We start from the raw sequence: 21,131 nt of genomic DNA on the forward strand, positions 1-21,131 counted from the left end.
GAAAATACAAGTATTTATTAAAACAGACATGTCAGGAGAGGTGATGGATCTTTTTTTAATGCTTAGCGGAGACGATATGGGACAGATTCATTGTTTGTGACGGTCCTTCCTGCCGATAGCTGCACACTCATCTCGGGCCACATGCAACATAATAAGTAAATTCCTACATATCACAACTGTAAAGGAGTAGAGAAAAGCATTTACAGGACATACATTTATTATGTACAGGAAGGGGTTGGGTGACAACATATAATGCACAACTTATAGAAGTGACATCACTACTGACAGTGATCATCGTTGTCCTGTATACAAGTCATGTACCCACAGTGCACATGTGTTACAGAGAGCTCATTCATGTATGATGGGGAGAGTTGTTCAGTCACTGTATTTTACACATTGCTTTATTATTATTGTGTCTCAGCATTTGCGCATCTAAAAAGTTCAATTTATTTTTATGTACAACCAAAAATGTTTCCTGGATACAATTGTATCCCATGTAGATAGCGACTGATGTATACAGGGGGGGGGGGGGGGGAATCTCCCAAAGAATACTCCGAACGTATAGTTGTACATGTTTGCCATTGACTCCCGTTGTAAAAAAAACCCAATAAAAATCCAAAAACATCCATACCAAACGGTATACAGTTTATTGCAGGATGCCTCTGTACTGCAAAGAGTCGTCAGCTACGCTTACACATGAAAAAAATATTATACCGACGTCACTGAAAGACCCCGTCTGTGCATTATTACACAGAGTGCCTATTGATTTCAATGAGTACCGTGTAATGCTTAATTTCCCCAGTGGTGGCGCTGCAGGGAAATTGAGCACCTGCTGCCAGGTTCCTCTGCAGATTAAAGCTGATCATCAGGGATCCCAGCAGCAGGACACCCTGTGATCAGCTTATTTTTTAAGGAACCCATCTAAAAAAAAATAAAAAAATTGTGAGAGTGAGCTTCAAGATATATCTAGCAAAAAAAAAATATTAAAAAATATGAAGATTTGAACAATAAATAAGCCCAGTAAAAGGTTAAAAATGCAAATAAAATTCCTTTCATATGGTACCCAGTAAACGTCAAACTTTGTTTTTATGGCATTCAAGTGGTTTACCCATGTCGGACATGGAAATGCCATAAATGTCAGATCGATGCGGTCCAACCTCTAGAATGGGGCACCAAACTTTTCCAGAATTACATATAAGCTTTATCATTTCCTTTGGGGGTGTGGGTGCCCTTTAAATGGACTTCATTGTAAGTAGTAGAAGCAGGGCAAATCCAAATCAATTAAGGGGTTTATCCTACAAAACAAACGTATCACCCATCCACAGGGTAGGTAATAAATATATGATCCCTTGGGGCCCCACCTATCACCAGAATGGGGGTCCCGAGTCCCCCCTTACTCTATGGAACTGACGGAGACAGCGGAGCGCCGTGCTTGGCTGTTTCCATCCGTGGGGCCGCCAGTGATCATATATTCATCAACTGCCCTGTGGATAGGTGATAAATGTGTTTTATGGGATAACCCCTTTAATTCGTGTCTTCAGAATCCTTTACTTTTACACCGCCAAGTGGTTTAGGATGGTAATGTCCCATTCGTTGAGGTAGTTTATTAGGACATGGGGCTGAATGAACCCACCCTACTACATTACTGCACTCTCTGTATAATCCACTACTGGACACGGCACTGCTATACGCACTTTTAAAGGGATATGTGGCATTTCCAGATAGCCAGCAACAGACATACCTCTTTCAAAGTTTATTAAAAATGTCACTGCCCGGATTTAAGGACACAACATTGGGTATTTCTGACGGTTGTTACTAAGAAATGGATTAGGACAAGCCAGCCCAAATTCTGGACATTTAGAAACTACAAATAAAATCACAGTGATCGACCACAGTGAGAAATGAAAGGCGGAAGGGACGTCACAGGATTATTGTTGTGAAAGTTCTCTGCTTTCCTGTTCTGGGTCTGAGATGCTGGTGTCATCCTTCAAGGGGGTTTATACAATTCCATTTTCTTCTGCAGGAAGAGCAGCGGGGTCCAGGCCGAGTTGTTTCATCTGCACGGCCATGTCAAACAGGTAATCGTAGCACTCGCACCTGGGAAAGACATAAGGGATGGGGTTGAGTTTTATAAAATAATGTGAAGATTGGAAAAAAAGTTCTGAAGGACTTCTGCCCTGGCCACTGCAGTATTGACCCTAATGTTTGCAATGCAAGCAGATAAATGTGGGCGTGGCTGAAGTGAGATTGACAGCTCTGCTCTCAGTTCTATTTATGCCACAGTGTTGTGTAGGGGGATCCCTGCACATTGCACAGTTATGATCATGGCAAGTAATTACAGATTTTTTTTATTACTACTTCTTCTTATAATGATGGTATTACTATATTACAGTGATAATGTTATGGCGCTCAATACGAGGTCGATTCAGCAGCCATTCTAGCAGTATGAAAAATTAAGGCTAGGTTTTAGGGGGAAGAAAAGGGATGTTTGCCTTTTAAGGGTAACTAAACTTTCAGAAAACTTTTGAGATATCATAGTGACGTCAGAAGTTTTTAACAGCAGGGGTCCGAGCACTGAGACCTCCACCAAACGCTATAACGAAGAGTCAGAAGAGCTCAGGTGGGCGCTGTGCTGCTCCGTTTCCGATCGGCTTTCCTCGGAGCAGTGTACGGGCTCAAAAGAAAATCTATGAGACTTACACCGCTCGCTCGGCTTTTTGAGGAAAGCCGATCAGAAACTAAGAAGCGTAGCGCTCACGTAGGCACTTCTGGCGCTTCGTTGTAGCGATCGGTGGGGGTCTCAGTGCTTGGACCCCCACCGTTCAGAACTTTGGACATGTCAAAAGTTTTTGGAAAGTTTAGTTACAATTTAAAGCCAGTTGCACATGACCGAGTGCCCCTCGAGCCGTTTTACACGGCATACGAGTGGCACCCGATAGTTTTTACGGACGCATCCACTTTAGCGGGTGAATCGGGGCCAAAAAAACTGACCCGACTCTCCGATCCGTGGAAAGATAGGACATGTCCTATCTTTCCACGGATCACGGCCGAGACTCGGGCGGCGCTCACTGTCGTGTGCATTAGGCATGTTGAACAAAAGAAGCAGGGAGACGCTGCTGCTGGGACCTCTTGCTATCAGATGCAATCGGGGAACCTGGTACTCAGTTCCAATGTCTGATTAAAATCAATGGACTCTCTACTGATTCCAATCTATGCGGCCAATGTCGGATTGTGGCTCCTTGGACCTACGGGAAGAAATGATTCTAAGGGCCACCCTCCAGCTATACAGAACATCTACATATCCACTTATAATTGCATGGTAATCTTTGTTGTTATCATTGTACACACAGGATGTATCATCAATAAGATCTTATAGAGAGCTGCTCTCAGGTCTGGCTAGCAGAGGGTCAGCTGGATCAGAGGACCCCCCTCTATCATCTCAAAGTACCCAAATAAGGCATATTACAAGGGATGGTCTCTGATAGGACGAGTTCACCAGAACTGGAGCCGCTTTTATAGAGTGGCTATTCTAACTTATAAAAAGGGTCCCGAGCGGACTCCCCTCCCCCCACTAGGACATCCATATCAGACAAGCCCTTTGAAAAAACCTGAGGTTTTATACATGTACATACATGGTCTTTGCTTTCTCCCAAGTATCTCCCCAGACGTAGACTCCGTGGCGACGGACCAGCACAGCGCAGGAATCTGGATACTCTTCCATGGCTCTTGCCATTCGATCTTTTAGATCTTTTTCTTCAGGAGTGTTCTCTACGATGGGAACCACCAGCAAGTCGTCGTACCTGGGAAATGGGTCAAAGGCATTTAATAAAGACGACTTTACTATCTACATACTTATAGATGGGAAGTATAAGCGTAACGTCCTTACCTGTAATATCCTTCACTGCTGCACTTCTTAATTCCTTTAATCATTTCTTGATGTGTGATCCGGAATTCCCTCCCTGGAAATAGCAGCGTGGCCAGGACAGCGGCCTTGGAGTGAGTGTGGATCACAGCTCCGGCACCTAACCAGTACAATATATCCACGTGAGAGTCAAACACTAGTTATGCTTTGTGTCCCAATATGTATTATATAAAGATCTTAAGCAATTACCTAGAATACTATATCTTTATATTGGTCGATTAACTGTATAAATCATGCAGAACAGAATAGGAAGATACAGTGAAGATGGTATCGGACCCCTGCACGATTATCTGGTATACTTTCTAACTACCAGCCCTCCTGTTGGAGAGGCTGTGGACAAATAGGAACCTCACTACGTATGTGGTGGTCTTGTCACGATGTGGCTCCATTGCGGAATGAAGTATTCCATCTAATTTAAAAAATGACAGCCATTAATATTCCATTCAAAGCTGCCTTAGCGGTATTCTGTTTGGGCCTAGATAATATTCCCTGTAAGGAAAGATGGATTTGTGCACATCTCTTGACGGCATCTCGCGAGGTGTTTGCCCACAACTGGAAGCCAGCTATTATCTCCCAAGTCTCGGAAGGAATAGCATTAGTAAACCAACATATGCAACATGGGATTATATATGCATGTCGTTTTCAATCCAGAACAAGAAAGTCTAAGCAGTGGAGACCATGGCTTGAAAGCTCACATTCAATAAACTTACCTTCATCCGTAACATAATGGATAAGTTTCTATGGTGGAAAGTTAAAAAAGGAAAAGAAGAAGAAGAAGAGGACTGCTGCCCCTCCCTCCTTCCCCCTTTTTTGTTTTTTACCTCTGTGTGTGTTTGATATGTATTTATGGTATAGAATGTATGGAACTAATTGGATTGACTACATTGAGATATGTTCTTTTTCTGTACGTATGTTTTAAAACGGTTTGTTTTCAAAATAAAAATTTCTTGAAATCAGAAGGGAGGTGGGGGATGCAGCTGCAGTTTCTCTCTCTCTCTCTCTGGGAGACTGCATGCTGTGAGAGGGGAGCAGAAGTGGGGAGAAACCGGACTGGCTGAGAGTGCTACGCAAAACTCTAATCAGCACCAGGGAAATCCCGCTCACTCTTGGAGATAGAAAATATCCACTTTCTAAAGGTCATGCACAGGGATGGATAACCCCCAAAAGACACGTTAGACACAATCTCTGGGCTCTACACCTTTTATACATCTACGGTTGATTTCGATTTTTTTCGGGATCGATTTAATGATCCTATTTCCATCTCCATATCCACAGGACACCCCATCTCTGGGAACTGCAGCTATGTCAAGAACGGGGTCCCCCGACCTGCCTGCTGAGGGCTCGGCTTTTTCAATAAATGCCATATTGAGTAGCGCATATGAGCGTTCATCTCTCCATTGGTTCATTGCCTCAGGCAGCGGCTGGACTTCCCGTTCCCGACATAGGTGCAGATCCCTGAGCTTTCTTGGGATCAGACTTTTGTGACACATATAGTGGCTATAAAACCCCCTGTAAGATATAAGCTCATTAATCCTACATACCTCTCATGGTGTAAGCGTTCATAAACAGAGGGGTGCATTGACTTTTCTTTAGATTCTTGTAGGGCGGGGGGCAGCTGATGTCACGCTCATCAATATCGCAGATAAACAGGTCATCTGGCTGCAGGAAGAGAATGCATTTCAGATCTTAGTGTTCTGATGGCCACAAATTAGGATGAATTCCGCTATAGCGCCACCACAGGAGAAATGGAGCATTACACTAGGTCTATTAAAATGAATGGGCTGTCTGTATAATGTGTTATGCGGACAATGCGACTGTCCTGTAATCATCAGTTGGGAAAACAAGGGTCAGAGAGGTTTGCGGTTAACCCATCGATCCCTAATTTTTCTGTAAGATAAGCGGCGCCAGATGCGTCTGGTAGCTGATTACTTTACTATCTCTTTTGATACTGCATGACCATTCGGCAGTGAACAGCTATCTTATGTGTATGGCCGACTATAGATCGTGTAGCCATTGTGGGACTACAACTCCCAACAAACAATGGCAGCTTGTGGCTGCCAGATGATAAAGAACTACAAGTAGGGTAAGGGCGTGGGAGAACATAGGAAAATGCCATGGGAATATTTTTTTGAGTCCTATGACACTGGATAATGTAATCTGGAGGTCACATGAATAAATCATTTGACATGCGGCAGTGATGTCGTCCCTATTTTGTCAAGCAAGTACATAAAATATTCCAGACATATAGAACTGACCGAGTGTTGTTCAAATTGGGACATGATGTTGGGGAGAAGGACAGCGCTGGAACGTCACCCGCTGCCAGGGATCTCTTTCTTCTGGTTATTGTTCTGCACAGACTGCGATGACGTCATTGTGACGACGTCTATGTAAATTTCATGGCTGGAAGCTGCGCCGTCAAACTGACCCTGTCACCATGTATTAACGTTGTCATCGTCTTCTACGGTGCCGGCTATATTTATAACTGTCCTCTACTGGATGTGCCGCCGGCATTATATGCAAATGAGAACACGGTCAAGTAAATAGCGATTTTGTTTCTTTTTAAACTTTACCTTCAACTTTGAACAACCATTTGTTTTTAGGTCCAAAATTTCGTCGCTGAGGGACGCAGCCCGGTTTGGGCCTTCAGGACCGAGCAATTTTTTTTAATTGCCGTATTTCAAGAGCAATACACTTATTTATTTTTGTCCACATGAGCTGAACGAGATCTTGTTTGATGCAGAACGAGTTGTAGTTTCTATTGGCTCCATTTTGGGGTACAAGAAATATATGGATTAACTTCTGATCATTTGTTTTTTTTTATTGTGCGATTTTTTTCGATTATTATTTTTTTTTTAGTGCTGTTTATCATGCAGTATAAATAACGTGATAAGATTATAGTATCGGCCATTATGATTGCGGCAATACCGAAAATATATTTTTTAATGTTTTGGTACTTTTGCACAATAAAAGCATGTTTAGGAAAAAAAAAAAAACCAGTCGTGTCGACGCATTCAGAGAGCCGTAACGTTACATTTTTCGAGCTATTTTAGCCGTATTAGGGCTCGTTTTTTACGGGACAAGTTGTAATTATTACTGGAACTTTTTTTGGGCATATATAATTTGTGATTACGTTTTATAATAAAAGTATGGTGCTCAATGGGGAAAAAAAAAAAAAAAGAACTGCAAACCTGCTGATTTTTGTTAACATTTTTTGTACCTGATTTTATACTAAAATTGTACTATTTTTAAACAGCAAAATATTTTTTTTTAATAAAAAAAACTGAATTTTTTATTCTCACTATGGGACCTACATGTGAGATCCTTTGATCTCTTTAAGGGTTCCCAAACACGTAGCGGATTTGTTGTGGCAGCAAATCCGCCGCAAAATCCGTATGTTTTACGTGCAGAGTCGCTGCAGATTTCCCTCTTTCTACGTTAAAAAGGATAACAATTCAAATCTCATCCACATGACTGGAACTAACATTCTCTGCAAACCTAAGCACACTCGAACAACAGAGGGATGAGTTTCAATAGTGGTGGTTCCCCCTCAGTCTCGCATTTAGGGTTGAGTGCGGCATTCAAAGGGTTAACGGCGGAGATCAAAGGTTCCTCTGTTCTCCGTCATTAGAGCTGGGCTGCGGCTGCGTATTATAGCCGTTGTCCCACTCCTTATCACATGGACATATTTTCTGTGTCTGTGCGATCAGCAGGATGAGTATGCGCGTCCTGATGCGAGCATACCCGTCCAGCGCCGACAAGAGGTTAAATGATAAAAATCTGACAGCAACAGTGAGCTCCCCCTAGTGGCAGCCGCAGACATCCAGAATTTGTTCAGTTAAAGGGTTTGTCTCGAGACAGTACCTTTTCTAAAAACAGCTGCCCCGAAGATAATCGGTTATGGCTGGGGTAAGCAATTGCTGGCCATATATTTTCCCCTTTAGTTAGCGAATGGCAGACCATGTATTACAAGGACAAGCGGGCCCATCTCTATTCTGGCTCACAGAGTGGGGGTCCCGAGCAGGGACTTTCCAATATGGGCAGCTCCTTTTTCAGTGTCATAGAAGAAATTTTCTTGCTTGAGGGGACGGTGAGCCATCATGTATTACATGGTCGTCCATTTAGTTAGGCAGCACTGCAGAGGAAATGTTTGGCTGCCAGCAGTTTCAGCGACGGTGGGACCCATAGCGATCAGCTGATCACCAGCGAGGCGGTTTATTTCCCTCAATTACAAGGTAAAGATCAAAGTTTCTAAAAATGGTCCAAGGCGGTTCGGTGTTCTCGTATCAGGTATTGGTGAATTTGAGGAGCAGATTTATTATACCTGAATCCTTTCTTTTTGGACTCCAGACGGTGCAATGTAAATTTCATCCCTGGTAACAGGAAAAAGGGGATAAGATTAAAACCAACAAATAGATATGAGTAGAGACAAACACATAGGTCAGCATGAGAGCTGTATACACAAAACGGGAGGAGATTTTTAGTCAAGACTATTTGAAAAGTTGCTCCATACTTTTATTTGTTGCAAAAGTGTTCACGACCTTTAACCCTTAAAAGATGTGGCATATTTAGGCGGTGATATTTTTTGGTTTTTTTATTGACTCATTGCAAGGACCATAACGTTCTTATTTTTCTGTTGACATAGAGGCAAGAGGGCTTGTTTTTTAGCAGGACGAGTTGCATTTTTTTTAATAGCACCAATTTGGGGTACATATAATGTATTCTATAACTTTTCTTGGAATTTTTTTGGGTGGTGGGAGAAAAAAACCCAGCAATTCCACCATGTTTTTTTGTATTCTGTTCACCGTGCAGTACAAATGACACATTATCTTTACCGGTCAGTACTATTAGGGTCAGTTCACACAGAGTATTTTGAAGTGGGAACAGTGTCAGAATCAGCACCAAAAATCAGCCCAAATCACCCCCCCCCCCCACCCCATTGATTTCAATTGGAGGCAGAGGCGTTTTTCTTCCCGGGCGTCTTGAGGGTCAGTTCACGCGGCGTAATTTTTGCAGTGGCATTTACTTAAATGTGGTCAAATGCTTCCGTTTCCCACTTTTTTCAGATAGAGTAAAAAAAAAGAAAAAAAGTGTCCTGCCCGATTGAAGTGAATGGGAGGAGGAATCTTTCCGCAGTGGATTTTGCGGCGGTACCAACAAAGCAATCACCGCCGTGTGAACTGACCCTAACACTTTGAATGGCCTCTTGTAAGACATGAAATGATGGTGTCAGTATAATATAGAGTGGGTACAATGGCGGGCGATTCGGGGAGTAATGGTAAAAAAAGTGGGTGTATCCTCTAGCAACCAACCACAATCCGGTGATTATAAAGTAACCCACTGGTTGCTATGGGCAACTGCTCCACTTTTTTTTGCCATGGGGCTAGTGTTTATGAGGTTGATTGGATTTCGCTCTATAGAGAGACGTTCACAACTTACTCGAATTTAATGCTGACGCCGCCACCGGTTCCCGTTACCCATCCCAAGTTATAAAACTGTCTGCACAGCTCCGGAATCAGGTTTCTTGGGTGTCCTTTCTCCTAGAAGAAAAGATCCAAGAAATAAACAGGTAAAATAAATGTTACCAAATAATAATTGTGCCAAAAAGTTGGTGCATTTTATGAGTCCTTGTAGCCACGTCCCTTTCTTGCGATATAGATTGATCACATGTCCACAGGAGAAGTGATAAATATTTGACCGCTAAGACCCCCCCATCATCAGTCCTGATCCCCTTATTCCTCCTCACTACAGACCTCACAGTGAGGAGGACATTGAACGGAGCGGCGGTCGAGCAGGCGCCCTGCCGCTCCATTCAATGTCCACAGTACTGACAGAAACAGCCGAGCGCTATAGATAACCGTCTCCGTTAGTCCCGTAGACTTTGAACGGAGCGGCACCAGGCATGCTCGACCACCGCTCCATTCAAAGTTCTCACGGCAGTCCTGCAGTAAGGCGGTATCGGGGGCTCGGGACCCCCGTTCCAGTGATCGGTGAGGGTCCAAGCGGTCAGACATGTATCACCTACTCTGTGGATAGTGATAAACGTCTATCTTGGCACATAAAAGCAATGCTCCTCGGGGAGAACACCTGCGTCATACGGCATGAGACGGAACAGGTCACCATTTTCCCCCCAAAACTCTGTATAAAATCTAAATTTCTATACATCAGTCCAACATGGACAGGTAATACGGTTGTGTTCACTCTTATCGGTGTGAGCAAGACAGATTTTCAGCCTCTGGATAGGAATAAAAATGCTTCTAGTCACTAACAGCAAGCAGACATGTTGAAATCAGTGAAAAATGACAACACAAAGTTTAAAAAGTTACACGTTTTCTTAAAGGGGTACTCCAGCCGCATGACCGGTGTTGGAATGGAGCGGTGGACGAGCGTTTCTTGACCGCCGCTCCATTCAAACTACTTCCTGCCGCCCTCTTTAATGGAAGTGACAATGTAGGATACAGGTTGCCACTCCCTGGCCGTGTCTTCTGTTGCTAAGCAACGATCTATATATATGTAGTCAGGCAGCTGCTTAATATACAAGGCAGCTTCCAAAAAGCCATAATTACTCCCGAAATAATAATTACAATGGAAACCTCAAACGTTTCGGAGTTGCCATTTAAATCACAACACATAAAATACATCAATAATGATACTGTACCTTGGCATTGTCCGTCTGATTGCAGTTGTCCCCATTGCAGTAGTACATGTTTCCTAGAATATTGTGCTATATACTGGTATTTACACTGTGCACTGCCTGGGATGTTGTGCTTGCTGGGTGTGTCTGTGCTATGCAGTGTGTATTACATGCCAGGGCTGTCTGTGCTGCTGTAAACCTGTATTGTGCTGTGGTATACGGTGCTGAGCTGCACCAGGCCGGCTGTCAGTCTTGTATTCCTGAAGTATAAAAGCTCAGCACCTGGAAGCTGCACATTGATGACCTAACGTCAAAGAAACCACGCTTCAATCGCTAGAGGCACCACAGTTATACACATTAGTCTCCAGAGCCGCCTTCGCTATTTCTATCATGTATGTAAAAATTGATCTCTAACAAAATGGCGGCGGGCCATAGAATGTCATTGCAGATACGGAAGACACATGTGTACATAAAATAGTATCTCATATCTTCCCCCTAGCGTTTGAAATTGGTTTGTTTTAAAAAAAATACGTTTCTGAGAAAATTTTAACAGTAAACGTATGTGTTTTTAATTGTATATACATTAAACGTTGTTTGTGGGAAGGAAGTGTTATTTTGTGAACGACAGACATTTTTTTATGAGCTGATATTCTGTCAGGCGCGGTGGTGGGCAGCCCTTGTAAGGGTCCTGCGGGTGGTGGTGCAGGAAGATGGCGGCCTCCTTGAGACTTGGCTGCCAAGGAATCGTTAGGTCATTTGTAACGGGTCTCAGAAGCCGGGATCGGGGAGGTGGTTTCAGGCTCCTTCACGCGACTGAGAGGCTATGGGGTAAGATGGCGCCATAACTCAAATGTTCTCACAGTCTGAGCTGTCAATCATAGCAACAGGGGCTGCCAGGGTACTGCTGGGACTTGTAGTTCTACAGCAGGTGGAGTGAATTGTATGGCATGATTTATTTTATATGGCTGTGCAGTTTAATGCACATTGAGTTCGCTTATTATGCCCCTTGTAACAATCCTGAGCAACTGGGGGATTGATTAGTACTAGCGCCAAGGAATGTGGAGCAGTTGCCCATAGTAACCAATCAAGAAGCTGCTATCATTCTACACAAGGTCTCTGTAAAATGAGAGCTGGAATCTGATTGGTTGCTATGACAAGTGCACCACATATACCTTCCCCCAGTGTGCTATGCTCACTCCTGTGCTGGAACATTTATTTTATTCTCTCTATGTTGTTATTGTCTACGTCGTATACCTCCCGTACACTATGGGTATGTTCACACACACTAATTACGGACGTAATTGGGGCATTTTTTTGCCCCGAATTACGTCCGAAAAATGCGGCTTGAAAGCGTTGACAAACATCTGCCCATTGAAAGCAATGGGCTGACGTTTGTCTGTTCACACCAGGCGTATATTTACGCGCCGCTGTCAAATGATGGTGCGTAAATAGACGCCCGCGTCAAAGAAGTGTCATGTCACTTCTTGGGGCGTAATTGGAGCCGTTATTCATTGACTCCAATGAATAGCAGCGCCAATTACGTCCGTAATGGACGCGGCGGTCAAGCGCCTGCACATGCCGTTACGGCTGAAATTATGGGGATGTTTCCTCCTGAAAACATCCCCGTAATTTCAGCCGTTACGGACGCTGCCGTGTGAACATACCCTCATATATAGTACCGACGCTATATCAGAAATATCATCCTGGCAGAGCGCTTCACAGGGTGATGCTCGAGCAGCGGGTCGTCCCATTCACTGTCAATGGACTGATGGAGCGGCGCAGTTTTGCCACCGTTGCAGCAAAGAAACACTTTCTGACTGTGACGTGTGAATCCAGCCTAAAGCTGCCGACAGAACGATGCCATGACGCTGTTTCTCCGGCATGATTGCTTTTTAATGAATTGGTCCATACAACGAGCGCCTATTTATGAAGCCCCCCACCCCTCCAGCGCTACTTTTTCCATCACAAACCACAATTTCTGATTTATTGATTTATGAGGATCCTGAACAGAGGACCCCCCCCCCTCTATTACCTCAGAATTCCCTAATAGGGTGTATGGAATTTTTTTTTTTTTTTTTTTTTTTTAAACTGCACAACCCCTTTAAAACATGGCGTGAACTACCCCAGAATCCACGTCCTAACGATGTAAGCCTGTGTAGGTCCTGTTATTGGGACAACGAACCAAACGTACCTAATTACTTCCACTGACCGTCCACCACCAGTGGCAGACAATCAAAAAATGGATTGTTTTTATTGTATGCTGGTGTCTTCACTCCTAGGATCATGGGGGTCCCAGAGGTCGGCCGCTTGCATAGGGGAAAAAATACTTTTAACCCTTTCCTGTCGTTCCACCAGCGATTTACGCCGGGAAAGAGTTTTTAAGATGACATCTCTGATCGCAAGCATTTAACCCCCTCAGATGCCGGAGTCAGATGTGACCACCGGCGTCTGAGGGTTTTTTACTGCCCCTTTCACTTCGGGGTGAATTGTTGTATTCCTATAGCAGCTGGGAAGCACTGATTTTGCCATAGGCTGCAACGCTGTGATATTGCAGTCTATGGCATAAGTGATCTATTGATTGCAGATTCAAGCCCCTGAGGGGGGGCTAAAAAAAAGTAATACAAAAATGTTTTTTCAAATTTAAATCACCCCACTTTCCTTAGATCACACATAAAAATAAACATGAACACATTAGGTATCCCCGCATCCGACAATGCCCAAACTATAAAAAACGCCGGAGTGAGAAAAAAGATCAAAATGGCCGAATCTCCGTTTTTTTGCCACTAAAAAAAATGAATAAAAAGTTATCGAAATTGCAGCCATTCCCCAAAATGGTACTAACAAAAACGACATCTTTCACCGTACAAAAAGACGCCTTAAACAGCTCGGTACACAGAGATATAAAAAAGTTCTGGGGTCAGAATATGGCGATGCATAAACTTTTTAAAACTTTTTTTTTTATTTTTTAAAGGTACTAAAACATAAAAAAAACGATATAAATTTGATGTCACCGTGATCGTACTGACCTGCAGAATAAAGGTGACGAGTCATTTTCACCGTCCAGTGAACACCGTAAAAACAGAACCCATAAGAAAAAAATTTTACAATCCCGCACCATTCTGAATTTTTTTTCCAGCTTCCCAGTGCATCACACCTAATATTAGTGCCTTTAGAAAGTAAGATTTGTCCTGTAAAAATTAAGTCCTCCTATGGCTGTGTCAACGGAAAAAACAAAAGCATAAAAACGAAAATTAGTCTGGCCCTGAAAGGGTTAAAATGAGTTATACATAATAGCGCCACCTAGTGGACAGCATTAGAAAAGGAATAGTGCCTTCTATGCAGTTGTGCTGGTTCGTCCGTCTATAGGTGACATGTCGGGTCACTAGGTTATAGAATAGTTTCCACGTGGGGCTCGCCGCCCTCGCCTTACCGGTTACACTTGCCGCTCCGCCATTTTTCTTTCCTTGCTTTGGGTCTTGTTGCTACAAACCTCTTATCGGCGAGATGGATCCGGGACAGCGGATATATTATGTCGTATCAGTTTTATGTGTCAGTCTCATTCCTCGGTGGCGTTTCCTTGTTTATAATTCCTGATAGTCACAGAAAGTAAATGTCATGTTATGTTTTGTTGCTTTAAAAAACAAATAATTTGAAGTTTTGCTGAAATATCTCACATTTCTGATATCTGTTGATTTTATATATTTTTTTTATTAAAGGGTTTGTTAGCGCAGAGCTGCTAGATAAGGGCTGCTCCGGCCGACATGTAATACTACATTTCTCCTGCAGAGGCCACTGCAGGGGAAATGTCTGTCTAGAGACCCATTACCCTGGCGATAACTTCTCATCGCCGGGCTGGGTTTTGGTCTCTCTAACGCAGATTTCCTCCTATAATTATAAAAATGGCACCGAACAAAGATCTTTGAGATGTTAAAAATTCTATTTATCCGCTCGAAGTTATATTATATTTTTAGGAAAGCTGAGTGACAACCAATATGGCTGCCATTACACCTCCTATAGGGATTTTCTCCTAGCTTTCCAGACTCTTGAGTGGTAAACACGCCTATATACGTCTATTCTCCGTCACTATTTAATGGAAATTATCGTCTGGGTCATTATTTATGGCGGTTCTTGGCTGACTACTAAGAAGGCGCCTACACGTATTTGTCCTGAGGAATATGACGCTAGTGTTATTTTTGTTTTTTCACTTTTGTGTATCTTTAAACCCTTTCCGCAGAATCACGTACGTGTACATTGCCACAAGGGTCCCCTTCCCGCATCCTGACTTGGTCCTTAATGGGTTAAGGCCCCATGCACACTTTCATATTATGGACCCGTGTTGTACAGATCCATTGTATAGAAATCTACGGGACTGTACTGTATCTCCTTGTGCGTCCGATTTAATATGGAGGCACGCAGATGTTCCGTCGTTTCCGCAAGTTGGCGGCGCTTAGCAGAAGGGGCCGGGATATTGACTACATTTTCACTCGGTGGCGAATTGGACAGCCGAAGATGAGAGACGTGCACCTAAATTTGTTGGGTCTTGCGCCCGCTTGTTTCCTATTCAGACTGACGTATGAAATGCCAGTCTTAATAAATTCCCCCCTGAGTGTCTATGGATCTGTATATAGAACTGTAGGGGCTCCGTGCTGTCCAGGCTCAGGTGCAGGTGGCATAAAGATGTATTCACGCAATGCGGCCAAATCCGAGATATGACTACACGGTGTGAACGCTCCCTAAAAGAAGTTTTCCAGCCCCTATCAATAAGCTACAACAGGCTCTAAATTCCGAAAATGAAAAATATATCATCTAGGTACCGCTTAAACTCTGCTCATTCCCGCGCTGTCGGCACGTTGGCCCCTCCATTTTTTTAATTTACATCAGCAGTGCATTGACGTGTCCTACATGGACATGTGACTTTGTTAGCCAATCATCGGTTGCATGCTGTATTGGCGACATCTCCACTGTGACTATTGATTGGCCACTACCGTCACATGTCCATGTATGATGTAACCGGAAATGGTGGGGTCAGAACATTTATTTCAGGAGGACCTGTTTCCTCTCCATATCTGTTTTTAGTAAATAATTTTATTCCCCTTCAAATAACATTTCTGGAGCATCTTTTCTCAGAATTCTACGTTGTGCTGTTCCTGTTTTTCCTCCTAGAAATGTATAAATAAAATGACAGCTGGGGGTGTGTCCCTACACAGACTGACACTGTCCAATTAGGGCTGAAAGTGAGACTGTGTAGGCACACGCCCCTTTGATAAGGGGAATGGTTACACCCTGTTGTCAATTTATTCATAAATTTCTAGGAGGAATAACAGAGGAATGTGGAATACAAGAATTTCCTAAACTAGACATGTCAGAAGAGGTGACCGATCCTCTTTAAAGAAGCAATCTGCATTTTTTTTTTTTTAAACAAATTCTACACTTTTACCAGTGGCCTAGGATAATCGGTGAAATATTACCGCTCCCTCTCCCATTAATTACCCATCATTCAAATGCGACAGGCTTATTTACGCTTTCTTGGCTCCTTGTGCCGAAGTTAGCCTCACCGTGTAGCGACGCATTCTTACACTAAGCATGGGTGTGCGGGTAAAAGGTGACACCAGATTCGAACACAAAGAGGCACTGCAAGCTACGGGTTTACCGTTTCATCGCATGACCTAACGGAACCCATATAAACCATCAGAAGGGGGATGAACCTAAGAAATTAATGGTGATATTTTACATCACCGGCAAGTACTTTTATGGCATTAAAAAAAAACCTTTTTCTTGAATGCCCTGTAATATCACTTTATCACCACTAGATGGCACAACCGGATCAGTTTGTGTCAATCAGATTGCTGTGTGTGTTTTACCTTGTGCCTGCAGGGACTGAGATTTAATGAGGTCAGCCCTCAGTAGGTTGCCAGAACAGGGGGGTGCTGTGAAAAAAATCCCCCAAAAAACTGGAGTGGTGATAACAGCGCACTGTCAGCTCCCCAGACCATTCATATGTGCACATGAAGCGTGCGTTTCCCAGCCTGCACACTGCGCCAGAATATCACCTGTACCCAGCAACAAACTGACTTTTTTATTAATACAATTTTAATTTTTTTTCTCACCAATTTAAATCAAAAAGTCTTTGGATTTTTAGTGCCAAATTTATTTCCATTTTCTCTGAATCCTGTAAATAGAAATAGTTCATTCAGGACTGATATATAGATTTTTCTTAATTTCTAAGCTGTCGCTGTTGTCCCTTCATTCAGTGGAACTCAAACTGACAATGTAATACCGTAACCGGCAGCATCACCTGATTCTTCTATATCCACCTGACGTGTTCAGCCATTCATTCACTTGGAGCTGCCAGCAGCAAGCTCAACTTCTCCTGCTCATCGATGTCTGCCGCTTCTTGTCTTAAAGTCACAGTACCGTTAAATAGTCGTTATTCTAAAAAATGTGGGGATAGTGATCAATATTAATGAAGCGAGACAATTCTCAATACTCCAAACCTGTCCTTGTCTTTTTTGGGACTCGCAATCTGATCTCCCTGTTTCACACATGCTAAGGACATTCAATATACAATCTTCTATGTAGAATTACAAAATGTTTAGTATTTTTCAATTTCTGTGAATACACATGCTTACGGCCAATATACAGATGTGTTTCGTATGGCTCCGTAATATGGCGTCCGTAGAGGTGGCATGCTGCATTATGGAGGTATTCTCTCCCGGGAGCATCGCTTAAAGGAGAATGTCCATAATATGGATCTGTAGGGACTCTGTGCGCCGCTGTGCCGTATATGTCATAAATGGAGATGTGATAGGTTGGAGTCCAATTGCTGCCACCCCTTCTAATCCCAAGAATGGGGTCCCATGTCCAATTAGACCCCCAACAATCAAACAAACATTTATCCGACTGATATTCTATAAATGTTTATGGTGGGAAAACGCCTTGAATAAATATTTCCTTGATCAACATCTATTAGGCTAGAGCTAAGCATCGACTTTGGCTGTGACGTAGGTCGCTGTGTCGCGCTGCCTGTATTGCGGTAATGAAAGAGAATGTGGCCACGTTGCGTCCAGCAGGTTACCGCAAAAAGACAGTTGCAAGGAATCCCTACCTACTGCATTGTGGGTCGCAACGTTCACTTTTATTACTGCGGTGCAGGCAGCGTGACACAGAGATCTCCATTAAATGGATATTCCCAAAATCATACTTTTTCTGATGGATGAGATTCTATCTATCTATCTATCTATCTATCTATCTATCTATCTATCTATCTATCTATCTATCTATCTATCTATCTATCTATCTATCTATCTATCTATCTATCCCATATCTATCTATCTATCTATCTATCTATCCCATATCTATCTATCTATCTATCTATCTATCTATCTATCTATCTATCTATCCCATATCTATCTATCCCATATCTATCTATCCCATATCTATCTATCCCATATCTATCTATCCCATATCTATCTATCCCATATCTATCTATCTATCTATCTATCTATCTATCTATCTATCTATCTATCTATCTATCTATCTATCTATCTATCTATCTATCTATCTATCTATCTATCTATCTATCTATCTATCTATCTATCTATCTATCTATCTATCTATCTATCTATCTCATATCTATCTATCTCATATCTATCTATCTCATATCTATCTATCTATCTCATATCTATCTATCTATCTCATATCTATCTATCTATCTCATATCTATCTATCTATCTATCTATCTATCTATCTATCTATCTATCTCATATCTATCTATCTATCTATCTCATATCTATCTATCTATCTCATATCTATCTATCTATCTCATATCTATCTATCTCATATCTATCTATCCCAATCTCTATTTCTATCTCTATCTCTATGGACCTCATAGAGGGGTGCATTAAGTGGCTTCCGCTCTGCAGGACTCATCATGTGATGCATTTGAATGGGCGCCATGTAATACCACTATTGTCCTGCAGAGACGCTGCAGGAGAAGTATATGGCATCCTGCAGCTTTGAGAACCTTTCCTTTATGAGTAGGACAAGAATTTGCAGCCTGGATTTTGCAAATTTAGATTTTGGCCTGCATATGAGTGAAGGATCAACTACAATATAAAGTGGCTTCACATTAAAGCCCGGTCTACACGGAAATGACTGCAACTGTTTACTAAAGCAAAAAAATAAGAATTGCTTGCGACCGTCTTCAATAAGTCTCTGTGCAGACAGGGCGCCAATTATTTGATTTATTATTGTAAACTTTAATGAATCATCGGTATGTAAGTGACGGGTCCATTTATCTCCAGAGATGGTCATATACCGCTGATTTCCACCGTGGAGGTGCGGTGGGGAGAGGGTGTCGTGACCGTCAGGGGTCAAAGGCATGGCGGACACGTGTGCAGTACAATTCTGAGGAGAGGTCACAGATATGACGCCATGTAAGAGGTCATACAGCACATTAACCCTCCCTGGCATGTGGTGGTTCAAGGAGATCCTGTGCTTTTGACCTGCTAAGACTGGTTACATGTAATCCTGATAATCCCATTACATAGTTGTCTTTCTCTGAGCAGGTATAACACTTGTCTCGCTGTACCGAGGACTGAATAGTCCACATGGCTGCGTAACAATATGGGGGAGGGCTCCGCGCAAGGGATTGTCCGCCAATTACACGCTCCGTCTCGGAAAGAACAATCCAGTTATCGACGTCCTACAGCGAGTTAACAACTCTACAGCAAGCAGAAAGGCAACGCGGGTGAAACTTAAAACCGTTTTATTTTCCCCATTAATAGGACTGTAATCTTAAAACCTGGCGTATAGCCATTTGCCGTCTTGTGAATGCTATTGTTTTCTGTTATCAGCCATTGCAAGCTCGGAAGAGGAGATCACATTGTTGATTGGAAGTCCAGAAAGCTTGGGGGTCTAGTTTTCCGGGTGCGGTTTCCCGAGTTATTCCTTTGACATGAGCCTCCGACGTATGCCACTGAGTCGGCATACAGGGTCAAATGTCACAGGAGACTCTTTTTGGCATCTGTCAGGTGAATGGGGCCCTTTGGCCAACTTAAAAAGGACCCATCCGCTCTCCTGACGTGTCTGTTTTGGTAAATACTTGCACTCCCCATAATTTACTGGAGCCTCTTTTCTCAGAACTCTGCATTGTTATTCCTCCTGGAAATGTATTAAATTGCCAGCTGGGCGTTACCATTTCTCTATACAGTCTGATGTGGTCCAATCAGTGCTGACAGTGTAGGACACACTCTAGTGGCCCGTTTCCCGGAGTAGTGACCCATTGAGACTGCTACCTCCGCACCCCTTGTTAATGTGCCATAGCTGTGATCTACCCTTCCCTGCCGGACCCGATGAACACTGTGTAAGTGCCCGCTCCTCCAGTTTTGAAAGGTGATAAATAGCGAATAACTAAGTAATAATGCACGAAGGGTGGATAGGGGGTGTAAGCCCTAAGATGGCAGAGGCCGGGTACAACTGCCCCTTTTGCCCATGCTCCATTACCAATGTTGTCCTTTTGCTGTAAATAAAACAGAATCCTAGCCCACAGAGTGAACTTGCCACCTTTTAATCTGCTGCCCGGGGAGGGGTAGAACTGAACTGCATATATAACCCGGCATAATACGAATCTATGATGAAACAAGATTAGCCGGCGGCATTAGATATTATTTCTGGGAAACTTTACTGTATGATCGCTACGGGAAGGCTCTTCATTGGAGCCGACATCGAGCATGGCCCCCGAAATATAATTGATGTAATTTTAATATAGAAATATATAGGCCTTCTTTAGCAAAACTGCCTCACAGTAAGCCAGTCTTGTAGCCCATAGCAACCAATCACAGCGCAGCTTTTATTTTTCCAGAGCAGCTGCAGAAATGAAAGCTGAGCTCTGATTGGTTGCTATGGGTAACAGGCAGAGTTTTTCTTTTAAACACTTGATTAATGAGGCCCATAGCTTACAGTGATCAGTTGGGGTTACCACCAGCCCGGTAAACCACCCGCCCATCCAGTATTTACACTGGGTGGGCCGGTGGGTTTTAAAAACCATAATCGCGTGTAATGGAAAAAATCAGCACGGAATTCACTCAGTTCAATTCTGCTGCAGATTTGCCATGGATTTTCACCGTGGAAATTGATGGCAAATCTGTGAAAGATTTTTTTTGACAAAATCTGTGGCCAATTTTTTTCTGCCACATCTGTTCTTAGCCTAACGCCTCATGCACACGACTGTGCGTGCCGTCCGAGTCCAGTCAGTGATCCGAGGAAAGATAGGACATGTTCTGTATTTCCTCGGATCGGAGACTCGGACCATTTTTCACAGACCCGATTCACCCGCTAAAGTGAATGGGTCCGTAAAGAGTATCGGGTGCCACTCGGATGCCGTCAAAAACGGCCCAAGTGTCACAACGGTCGAGTGCTTGAGGCGCAAGGGTTTTGCGACCCACACAAAATTGCCATTTGTAAACCTGGTCCGTATTTTTTAAGGCGTGACCCTATGACCAGTGCTAGACGACAACTGACGTCATCTAGTTCGTACCCTATATTTTAGAGTATTGTGTGTGTGTGTGTGTGTGTGTG

General features: G+C 43.1%; 2 protein-coding genes across 2 annotated transcripts in view; one reads left to right on the forward strand and one right to left on the reverse strand.

Annotated features, from left to right (window-relative positions):
• Nucleotides 1–199: 199 nt before the first annotated feature.
• On the reverse strand, nt 200–11,192 carry APIP (APAF1 interacting protein). Its single transcript, XM_075838009.1, has 7 exons — nt 10,578–11,192; nt 9,359–9,459; nt 8,244–8,292; nt 5,464–5,581; nt 3,887–4,022; nt 3,633–3,800; nt 200–2,097 (listed from the first exon to the last, which is right to left on the reverse strand). The coding sequence occupies exons 1-7, from the start codon at nt 10,623–10,625 to the stop codon at nt 1,998–2,000; spliced, it is 720 nt and encodes a 239-aa protein (XP_075694124.1). The 5' UTR covers nt 10,626–11,192; the 3' UTR covers nt 200–1,997.
• Nucleotides 11,193–11,209: 17 nt separating this feature from the next.
• PDHX (pyruvate dehydrogenase complex component X) overlaps nt 11,210–21,131 on the forward strand; it is a 75,417-nt gene continuing 65,495 nt past the window's right edge. The window contains exon 1 of the mRNA XM_075838008.1: nt 11,210–11,381. Within this exon, the coding sequence (XP_075694123.1) occupies nt 11,264–11,381 (118 nt within the window). The 5' untranslated portion in view covers nt 11,210–11,263. The remainder of the gene's footprint in view (nt 11,382–21,131) is intronic.

The sequence above is a fragment of the Rhinoderma darwinii genome, chromosome 9 (assembly GCF_050947455.1).
Source record: "Rhinoderma darwinii isolate aRhiDar2 chromosome 9, aRhiDar2.hap1, whole genome shotgun sequence".
Lineage (NCBI taxonomy): Eukaryota > Metazoa > Chordata > Amphibia > Anura > Rhinodermatidae > Rhinoderma > Rhinoderma darwinii.